This window comes from Caloenas nicobarica, chromosome 8, assembly GCF_036013445.1.
Source record: "Caloenas nicobarica isolate bCalNic1 chromosome 8, bCalNic1.hap1, whole genome shotgun sequence".
Taxonomy (NCBI): Eukaryota; Metazoa; Chordata; class Aves; order Columbiformes; family Columbidae; genus Caloenas; species Caloenas nicobarica.
In genome coordinates, this window is record NC_088252.1 from 7,674,121 (window position 1) to 7,685,140 (window position 11,020).

General features: G+C 51.7%; 1 protein-coding gene across 1 annotated transcript; it reads left to right on the forward strand.

The window, feature by feature from the left end:
* Positions 1-7,670: 7,670 nt before the first annotated feature.
* On the forward strand, positions 7,671-9,385 carry LOC135991704 (transcription cofactor HES-6-like). Its single transcript, XM_065640510.1, has 4 exons — positions 7,671-7,733; positions 8,176-8,271; positions 8,416-8,494; positions 8,940-9,385. The coding sequence occupies exons 1-4, from the start codon at positions 7,671-7,673 to the stop codon at positions 9,383-9,385; spliced, it is 684 nt and encodes a 227-aa protein (XP_065496582.1).
* Positions 9,386-11,020: the final 1,635 nt, after the last annotated feature.

Consider the following 11,020-nt stretch of genomic DNA (forward strand, 5'->3'; position numbering starts at 1 on the left):
AGACCCCCTTCGGTTCCTCCAGAGGAATAAGAAACCCTCATCCCTATTTAAAAAAAAAAAAAAAAATAGACCCTCCTAGATATATTTGAAGAGGGGAAGAAAAAAAAAGTAAAGGAATTGGAGAGAGAGAATCACAGAATCACAGAATCACAGAATGTTAGGGATTGGAAGGGACCTCAAAAGATCATCTAGTCCAATCCCCCTGCCAGAGCAGGAACACTTAGGTGAGGTTACACAGGAAGGCGTCCAGGCAGGTTTGAATGTCTGCAGAGAAGCAGACTCCACAACCTCCCTGGGCAGCCTGTTCCAGGCTCTGTCACCCTCACTGAGAAGAAGTTTCTTCTCAAATTTAAGTGGAACCTCGGGTAAAACCAGAGAGTATCTATAAAACAAAAAGCGGTGTAAAACTTCTTGCTTTGATAGGTGAAAAATTTAGATATAAAGATACAGATTAAAAAAAAGAAATAGCTTAGAGAGAAGGATGTGATTTTCATGTACAATCCAGGCCAGAGCTGGCTCACAAAGACCAGAGCCGCTGTGGCTCATGCCCTCCCATCCTAAACCCTTGTGTTTCCTGCTGTCCCCTCAGCAGCCAGGCTGCACGGAGACTGAACCAGCAAGTGATAAAAAACCCAAGTAAGCATTTCCCCACTTCCTGGGGTGCTGCAATCCCAGCCCCGCAGCACCAGAAACAAGCAGCATGTAAGAAATGCTGCTGCTCAGCCCAGTGCCCCCCCGCAGCCATCCTGCTGCCCCACAGCAACAGCCACTGCCCGTGGCCCGGGACCAGGTGCTGGTGGCCGGGCTGCACGTCCCTCTCCCTGCAGAGCATCCACAGTGACGGCCTCGCTGCCTTGGTCGTGCTGACGAGGTATTTTGTGTCAGGGGGTCAGGATGTGGTGTCAGTACCAGTACACGTATGCACACATACTATAAAAAGAAAGCTGCTACTGGCACGTGGCCAAGCCGGGACAAAGCCGCGTTTACTCACAGTCAGAGAAGAGATATTTTTCTCGCAAAGGTGAAACTTAACCCAGACCCTTCTGCCGCCTCAGGAACAGAGAAGCTAAGAAGAAACAGGCTGTGTGCGATGTACAGGAGCTGGGGTGTGGGGCGCTGAGCCCCAGTTTCTGATATTTGGAGCCAGGCACCCACACGGACGTTGCTGTCCACATGAAGGTGACTGAATAAACCAAGCACTTGCTGCATTATAGATGAGGCTTGTTATCAGGGGACATCTGGTAACGTTACACACAGAGAGAGTGTGAAAAATCCCAGAGCTGCCCTACTGAATGAAACAACTCCTGGGATGCCTGGTGGGGTAAGACTAAGAACTCCCCTGAATAGTCCCTCAAAGCTCCCTACGCCCTCTCCACCACGCCTGGCTCTTGCCCCTCATACCATGGCTTTGGCCCAGGCGAGGGGCTAACCCTTATCAGTGTGTTGCCACCCACATGGCTTATCAGATTTTCTTCTTCCTATAAGGCCTCTTGGCTCAGGAGCCACGTTGCAACCAGCAGCTTTCTGGCTGTGAAGCAGCAGATAAAGCGTCCTCTGGGGCCGGGAGCACTGCTAACCTGCCAGACAAGAGATGTCTTGAGCAACGGCAGGAGCATCAGCTGATCCTTAACATGAAGGCTGGAGGGGGACTGTTAAAGAAAAGCTGAGAGCCACTCAGCTGGTACCAGCCATGTAATTATTTCCTATCCCAGGAGTCCACTCCCAAAGGTGGTAGAGCCAGCTGGTACTGAGGAAGCTGAGCTAGGGCTAGCAAGGTTTGGTGCACTCAGTAAAGGAGCTGGATTGAGAAACAGAGATATTTCCAGAAAATGTCCAGTGCCACTTCTGGAGCTGGACTCCCCCTATGATGAAAATACTGCATGTAGCACTGTCCAATGCCATGTATGTCCTCTCTCTCTCCACCTGTGTCTCTGGAGCAGGTGAACCTCCAACTGTGTTCCTAGCCCTGTCTACACACTGGTGAATTGTGTAGGACATTGCTTAAACAGGCCACCACTTGACCACAGACATCAAGACTCATCTCCAGATCCCTTCTGCCTCTTCCCCACTTGCCACACAACTCTCACCCAGCCACAAACCACAATGCCTTGCAGCCCTCTGCCCAAAACCATGACCTGGTACAGGCAGTGTCATTCCAGCCCCAAGGATTTAACCAATACAACCTTTCAATGCAGAGGGTCTCTGGAGCAGCCTTCCCCAGCACAGCCGCAGCTGCCCTCGCTGCAAGCTCTGATGGTGCCTTCGGCCCCACATCTCTTCATGGATGGCATCTGCTGCATCAGGGCTGAGCTCTCGGACAACTCCCCTTATAATAGAAAACAACTGCAAATGCTCTTCTCCATGCCCCAAGCACAGATAAATCATAGAATAGCTGGGGTTGGAAGAGACCTTCAAAGGTCATGTAGTCCAACCTCCTGCAATGAGCAGGGACATCTTCAACTAGATGAGGTTGCTCAGAGCCCCGTCCAGCCTGGCCTTGAATGTTTCCAGGGATGGGGAATCTACCACTCAATCTGCCCCAGCTTATTTCCTGCGCAATCCTGTCCTGGCCAAGCTGCTGGACGTGTGGTCCCTCTGTGGACCATGCTGCATCAGCCTGAGATGGGACGCCGCGGGTCCCCAGCTGAGGCCAGGCTGGAGATGTAGCCCGGTGCCCCCAGGCAATCCAGCAGTGAGTAATCTCCGAGCGGCTGCGGTTTCCGTGCCTGAGCACCGGAGCCAGCCTGCCTGCCCAGGCACTGCCTGAACCTTCCGGACCCGGCGCATCCAGTCACTGTGTCGGCATGTCCTGCTGCTCCTCACATTCCTCTCTTGCTGCAACGTTTTGGGAGCAAACCACCCCTGGGCAACACAGGGCTTCAGGACGGGCTGCTTGGGATTTACAGCTATCAAGAAACCTGCAGATTGAAACCTTTTATTGGAAAGCTTCACCCCTCATTTTTAAACCTCGGCCTTGAACCAGAACTGACCTTCTGAAAAACCTCAGATGAAATACTCTTTATTCGTAATGACTAAAGCCCCTGTAAAAACAGCATTTCTTTGGTGAGTGTTCGCTTATGGCGAGGTGGGTCTGGACCTGTCCCCGAGGGAGGGAGCACAGGGTGCAAGGGGTGCACCGAAGCTGCACCAGCAGCAGCCTCTGTCCCTGCTTTCCCCTGCCCGCTGCCCAATGCCCCTGCCCGCCGCCTGCTCACTCCTGTGGCTCCCGAACCTGCGCTTTGCTCCTCGCTTCACAAACCCCGTGTCACTGTGCGTGCCAAAGGCAAAGCCCCCGTGATAAAAGCAGAGCCAGCAAACCCACTCACAGCTGGGAGGGCCGGAGGAGGAAGGACACCCTGAGCATCCCGTCCACCCACCCGGCAGCTGCCCACCAGGTAGTCCTGCCAGGTTGTGAGCTGGTGTCCACAGCATCGCCCCGAGCGGCAAGAGGCAGGAGGCAGCAGCCTGGGCAGGTGCATGGGTCTCTGGTGACATGCAGCATCCTTCCTGCAGAGAAAATGGACTGGGACAGAGATGAGGCAGAACCAAGCACGCAGGAATCGGAGGAATCGTCACAGAGCTCATCGGCTTTAACAGCAAACTGGAATTAGTTACTTTCTTATAGGAGTTTTCTTGGCTCTGCTCCCTTTTCTCTAGGCGTCTCACTTTTTCTTATGAAGTGCCTAAACTGAAATATTACCAGCTTTCATGGCAAAAATTTATTTTAAAACATTTTATTTTACTAGCCAGAGAGAAGGCAAAAGGGTGAACAAAAGGTTCACAGAAAATACTTTTTTTCCTCAATATTTTTGCTTTCCGTTAAAAAAAATCTTCTTTCCTCAAAATCAGTTTCACAAGCATCTTTCAACTGGTCCTAATCGATAGGGTTGGGATTTTTTTTTTTTTTAATTATTATCTTTTCAGAACCTCTTATTTAAAAGTTAAATTTGTCTACCAACATGCTGTGTCCTGCCACATCCTTGCTGTCCCGTGGTTTCTCCTGCTGCCTTGGCCGGTGCGTGTGGGACAGCCCAGCCTGGCAGGTACCTGCCTTCCATCTCCCCTGCTTCTGCCATGGGGTCTGCAGACCAGCTGAGACCATTTAGCACCTCGAGAAGGACAGTCCTTGGCCAGAGCACTACGCTGGATGCCCCAGAGGGAGCAGGTGGGGCTAAGGAGGGGACAACGCTGCTCACAGCCCTGGGGACGCGGCAAAATTCCCTCATCCCGTGGCCCCTGGCTGCCCTGAACTCCTCCCCAGTAGGGCTGGGGGCCGCTGACCATTTCTCTGCTGGTTATTAGATTGTTCACGGCTCTCAGGTTTGTTTGAATAAGCTCTTTTGTTCAGCAGCACTTTCCCACGTCCCTTCGTTCGCTAGGCAGTCGCGTGTCCCGAGTCAAAGAGGAGCCCTGGCCGCCAAGCCCCAAAGAAAGTTTTCTTCGGAGCAAGACATCTGCGTCAGAGGGAACCTGCCAACATCTGCCACACTTTCCCTCTTTTCAAGAGCCTTTCTTTCCCTCTTAAAAAGTGCAGGAACAGATGTTAAAAGTTGTTTTCTTTCTCCAGGGTGTGAAATGTAGACAAATAGCAAAAAAAAGAAAACTCCAGGCAGTGCTGACCCTTTTCTTTTTCCTCTTTTTTTTTTTTTTTTTTTTTTTCTCAGAAAGCCCAGGAAAAAAAGGCAGGCTTTGTTTATGAAGGAGAATCCCCTTTTCAGGGAAACCTGGCAGTGGCCAATGCAAAAGGAAAGCGGGAATTCGCAGAAAGCTCCCTTTAATGCTCATTTGCATGGGGCTGTTGAGTCCCCACAATCCCCAGCACAGATGTCAGCCTTCCCCCAAAGCCAGGGCAGCATTCCCGCCTGCAGCCCTCCTGCCTCCAGAATAAAGGCCTTTGCCCTGACTGAGAGGTGTAAAATAACTGTTTACAGCAAAAGCTGCCCTTCTTTTTCACTGTGGTGCTGTCTTACAAACGAGCCTTGAAATGAGCTCACCCGGAGCAGACACCAGCCAAGGGCTGCGCAGGGGCTTGTCCCGCCAAGCCTGGGGGCTCCGCTGCCCCGTGGCAGGCTGGGCACGGATCGTGGCTGGGTGCCGGTGGCCACCGCGTTGTTCTTGGCCCCCCTATCACACTCATCTGTCGCCGGTAGCCACCGCCTTGTCACCAGCACCCCTCTGCCTGCTTGCCTCATGGAAGCCGCTTTGCAGGGGAAGCCTGTGTGTGACCCTCCCACAGAGCACCCCTCTCTCCCAGGAGCTCGGCAGCACCTTGCAGGACAAGGAAAGCGGGAGGGAGGGTGAGGCAGAAGCAGCAAGTCCAGGCCAAGGACGAAAGGGAGGGCGAGGGTGGAGGTGCCTCCATCACAGAGACCAGAGAGACCTTTCCTGGTGGTGCTGGGGAGCCCCTGGCGGGGGCACACACAGCACCCTGCAGCCATACCTGGCCAGGGAGTGATGCCGACAGGCACTGGATGTGTTTTTCAGAGCTTTTAGACAGTTCTGCAATTTGCTGACACTTCTGCAATGCTCAGTTGGGTCAGGAGCCAAGATGGTCTCAGGCTTCCCCCTGCTGCCCTGGGAAGGTGCCTCTTTCTGCACAAGGTGCTGGTGGCAGAGGGGTGATTTGGGGGGGACAGGAGGTGACTGCTCTTCCCCATCCACCAGCTGAACCCAGACAGAAGCTGTGTGCCCAGCTGACGGGCAGACACTTGCAGCCCCGAGCACCCCAGCAGACTGCCCAGAGCTGTGGGTGCTTCCACTCCGCACCCCCTGGCACGCACAGGGCAGAGCCCGACCCCAGCCCTCCTGCTGTCCCTCCCACGCCGAGCTGCTGGAGTCACGCAGTGACACGGGTGCCTCAGCTGTGCCTTTTATAAATACCTGCAACTCACCACTTCCCCTCATGGGCTGGAAAAAGCTTGAAAAAACAAAGGGGTCTTCACCTGTGTGCAGCCAGGGCTGGCTGACGTGAGGGGCGGTGGGGATGTCCTTTCACTGTCTGAGTGCGGCTGCACCTGAGATAAGGAGCCCATCCCTTTACCTGGCACACAGGACAAGTTATTAACCTTCCCACCCCAAACCCTCCGCTCCCAGTGCAACAGCCACACCGGCCCGTCTCGGGCTCACCCTCATGATCCCTTGCCAAGTAGGATGCTTATACAACCAGGTAACTGCACCCCAGCTCTGCATTTGACTGACAAACAACCTCTGCCTGCAAGAAGATACCATGGCTGAGGACAGGATTTCACGATGAGCCCAGGCAGCCAGGTGTACAGACATGCCGCAAGTATGTTTGCATTTACACGCAAGCAAACACACACCCACGCGGCGTTTAAGCAAGGGACGTGATGTCCTGGCTTTTATAGCTGGGGTACATCCCCACCCACGGCTGGAGGGGAGAGAGGGCTCTGCCGCCAAGGGGCTACGCCAGGTGCTGGGAAACCACAGCGGTGGGTCGGGGCAGCTCGCGGTGCTTCTGAACCGCTGCGGCTGCTTCTTCTCCATATCAATAAGGTGACACATTCGACACCAACCCAAAGGGCTTCACCTGTGGGACTCAACAGGACACTGCCAAATCCTGCTCATTAGCAAAGCGACCGTCAGAAAGCAAAAGCACCGTCATGAAAAAAAGCCTTCATACTCCCCCCTCCCAGACCAGGCAGAAGTGAGGAAGCATAAAAGTGCATTCTCACCCTGTGCCAAGTCTCCTCCAAAGGCCCAGCTGCTTCTGCACCAGCATTTCAGAGGGGCAAACCAAAAAACACCCTTCCCCCCAAAGCCACCCACGAGTCCTCGCAGCGCAGGGGAAAAAACCAAAGCGGTAAAAATCCCACAGAACTAACTCAGCTCTAGGTTTGTTTGCATCTGCAGTGGCCTGTAAGTTTAATATTAAAGTCTACACAGCAGCCAAAACGAGAAGAGTTACATATTTCCTACATCCGGCTGTGTGCAATGGAGAATTAGGGTTTCCAGAGGTAAATAAAGTTCCCGTGTTTTCCCTAGAGGACTTCTGTGATGGAAACTACCTTCCTATGGGTGTCTGCTGTCAACAGTTTTTAATCGATCATCATTACCTTGTAATAACAATTCCTGGGAGCAGGAACTCCTAGCTCAAGTACTCTATTATTAAATGTAGAGGCTGCGTCAAAAATGCAAAATGGCTGGGGCTCACGTTAACAGGTAAAAACAGACATTGCTTTAAGGAGATAGAGGCGAAAAAGACGGATAGAAGGCAAGCATTTTCCCAGGTGTAACTCAACCGCTTGCCGGCTATTGTTTTCCTCCCTGGGAATCTGTGCAAATTGAGCGGGGAGCCATGCAAGCTGCTCAGAGCGCGCCCATTTTCCTTCCCTTCTTCCTTAACAAAAGAGCCCTCCAAAGCCTGGCGTCGGAGGCTGGACATCTGTCGCCATTTGGGGGGGCTGGCGTGGTCATTGAAAAGAAGCAGTGACCTGTCAGCTTTGATTGATGGCCACAAACCTCCGGGCTCGACCCTTCATGTGGGAAAAGAAATCCCGCCAAGGAAAATCTCCTTTCACATGCTAATTCTGGGTTATAAATACAGCAAGAGAGGGGCAGCGCAGCAGCAAAGAGCCCGTTGGGAAAGGGAGCGACCCGCCGCCCGAGTGCCTGTGTCCCGTCCTCCCGGCGGCGGGGCAGCCTGGGTTGCGATGACCGCCGCAGCCTCCGCCAGCGGCACCCACAAGCTGGCCAGCACCAAGGAGGAGAGGAAGGTAGGTCCCCTGCGCCCTGCTGTGACCGCAGCCCCACTGGGCACGCCAATGGCGAATGCCGGGGCTACAGGCACTGAGAAATGGGGCAATTATTTTTCTTCTTATTATAAAGATGCTTTCTCTGAATTTAACCCGTGTTGGTGTTTTTTCTGTTTCCTTTTCCCGCCTCAGAAAGTTCTCTCTCTGTTTGCTTCATTTGGGTAAACTCTGCTTAAAATGAGCAGAAGCGGGAGAATTGAGACCTGATACCACCTCAGGGACAGGCCGTGACCAGAGCCGGAGATGGAGCACTCTCCATATATATCTGGTCCCTGCCAAGCATCACGTCACCCCACGCTGGCTCCACGCAGGGGATGGGGCTCTCTGTCCTCGCTGAACTGCAGTAGGGAGAAGAAAAAATACCAGCTCAAATTTTTCCTCCTCCTTTTCTTTCCTCTGCCAGTTAAGGAAACCCCTCATTGAGCGGAAGCGAAGGGAAAGGATTAATAACTGCTTGGACCAGCTGAAGGAGACCGTTGTGGGCGCGTTTCATCTGGATGTAAGTGCTCATTTTTACGCAGATTTTTGTCCTTTTGCTGGTGGGGGATTGGATTGGGGCGGGGGGGCACCTCTCTCTTTCGAGAAACTGGGCATGGTACAAAACCCTTCCTTGCCTCTAACTGCTGCACTCTTTCCTCATCAGCAGTCTAAACTAGAAAAAGCAGACATCCTTGAAATGACGGTGAAGCACCTCCAGAACATCCAAAGCAGCAAGCTGATGGGTGAGTGCCGGGTCCCCGCACCCCACGAGCGTGGGCAGCACTGGGGCAGGAGGGTGCCAGCAGGTTTAAATCACTGGCACCTTGGCAAAAGCATCTTCCAAACCTGTTGAGGCCCGGGCTGCTGCTCGGCTTTGGCTTTCTCCACTAGGTGGGGAGATGGAGCTGGGCACCGGTTAACCCACAGAAGGTGTTTTTCCTTCCGGAGCTGCTCTCTGCTTTTTGATCTAAATTTTGCCCTTGGTGGTGGGCAGGAGGATGCAGGGCCTTGCACCCTGCATCACCTTCGCCCTGCAAATGATTCACCTGATGGTAAAGCCCAGTGGGCTCCAGCAAGGAGCCCCCAGGAGCCTGTGCACACGGGAAACCTGGTGAACGCTTTTAATCAGGAACACACCCGGTAGATTTTACTCACTCACCAACTCCCCTTGTCTCCTTTCCAACACAGCCGACTCCAAAGTGGGGCTGGAAGCCCAGCAGCGGTACAGCACCGGGTACATCCAGTGCATGCACGAGGTGCACAACCTCCTCCTCACCTGTGAGTGGATGGACAAGACCCTCGGGGCGCGCCTGCTGAACCACCTGCTGAAATCCTTACCCAGGTCTGGCGAAGACACCTGCAAAGCGGCATTAAGGTCTTCGAGCCCATCTCAGCAGCCTCTTCTCATGCCAAAAAGCCCGCTGAGCTCTAAGGGGAGCACTCGGGGCACAAACCCACCACAGGAGCGCTTCTACCCTGCGGAGAACAAGCAGGCTTTGAAAAATTCCTTCCAGCTGCCATCGCTGTCAGTTTTCAGCCAGGTTGATACTGCACCTCCCAGACAGGTCCTGCAGCCAAATTTTTCCCATAACAACCCTAGAATGGGGTCATTAGATATGTGGAGGCCATGGTAAATTGTGTTATAAAATGTTTTTTCCTAACCTTAGACACTCTTATGTATGTATCTTATAGATATGTTTCTTTAAAACACTTGTGGAGCAAGTCTGTTCCTGTAGGTGTACGAAAGACCAGGGTACTTCAAGCCGAAGTAAACCTATGTGTAGCCTGAATTGTAGAAGGCTGCTATTATTTTTTTATTTATTTAATACATCTAAATTATTGTATAGAACTCTCTCATCCTCTTTAGTGTATATTAATTATATAGCTTTCTTGTCTTACATTCTTAAAATAATTGACTTCCTATTAATAAAAATACAAGCCAACAAGCAAGGACCCCCCTTGGCATCAAGTTTACCTCTCAGATCTCACATAAGCCACTGAGATGACTTCATTGGGTAAAGGGTTAAGTGGCCAATCTCTTCCACTTTTTATTTTTATTATTAACCCTGTGCAGCTGTAGGAGATTCCGGTTCTGATTGCTGCAGTGATTAGGAAAAAAAAAAAAAAAGAGAGAGAGAGAAAGAAAGGGAGAGACTTGGTTTGGACTTCTTAGGCTGTGTAGAAATGCTCCCTGGGTTGCTCACTCTGGTTGTGCTGTTCCCAGCCACCTGGACATCCTGACATTACTGTTCAATTAGTGAGCTACATGTATATATATGTTACATAGAGTTATACTTAGGGACTCTTTTTTTGTTTCCATAACTAAAAGTTCTAAATAAACTTTTGCAAGATACTTCTCCCAGCCTTGTCCTGTCTGCTCTGAATAAACAGTACTGGGGGATCTGCTTTTGTTTTCTTCTTTCACAAAGGATTTTTCCTGGATGGGTTTGAAAGAGGTTTTTCCCCTGATGCTTTGTAGAAAAAGCAGTCTGCACACACACAGAATCACCTGGATCACAGTAATGCTTAAAAGTCATGAAAGAAATTAGGAGTTTGGTTTATCAGCTTGGATCAATGCTTTAGCTTTATAAGGGAATCACAGGGAGAATCTAAAGGGCAAAAGGTAAAATTCCCTGCAGATTGGACCAAGACAACCGGGACAAATCTGCTCAGCTTGTCGGCAACATTTGGTCAGAGTTTTATAATGTCAAAGGCAGTTGGAAGTTCCTCACAGTTGAAAGAAAAGAGCAAGGAGCTCTTAAACAAACACCACGCATCCTAATTAATGGACCCCTAGTTCAGAGAGGCTCATTATGCAGCGAGATCTATTTCATGATGTGCCAAAGGAGTGAAAACCATCACCTCTGGGTTTAGCATCTTTTTCTGTGAAGCTCTCCCTTTTATCCAGCCCCCCTGAAAAGCCATTAGAAGAGGTGGCATAAGGACAGTAGGAGAAACAACTGGCCTACACGCGGCTGCGCGGGGGCACAGCAGGTTTCTTCAGCCGCGGGGTCAGAAGGCAGGTAAAGACACGGGATTGCACAAATCCTACCGAAACCTCGGTTTCCACCCGCTGCCTGAAAATTGGGACTTCCCCCTTTGCTGATGGGAACCTCCAGAGTGACCACCAATACAGAGAACGTGTACAAATCATCCCACTGCAAAAATCCAGATTGCGGTGGGAGCTGGGGCCAGCCCGAGCAAACAGCCGCGGCAAAGCACACAGAATACTCATGGGGAGGGAAATCATTCTGGCAAAGCGAACTGCA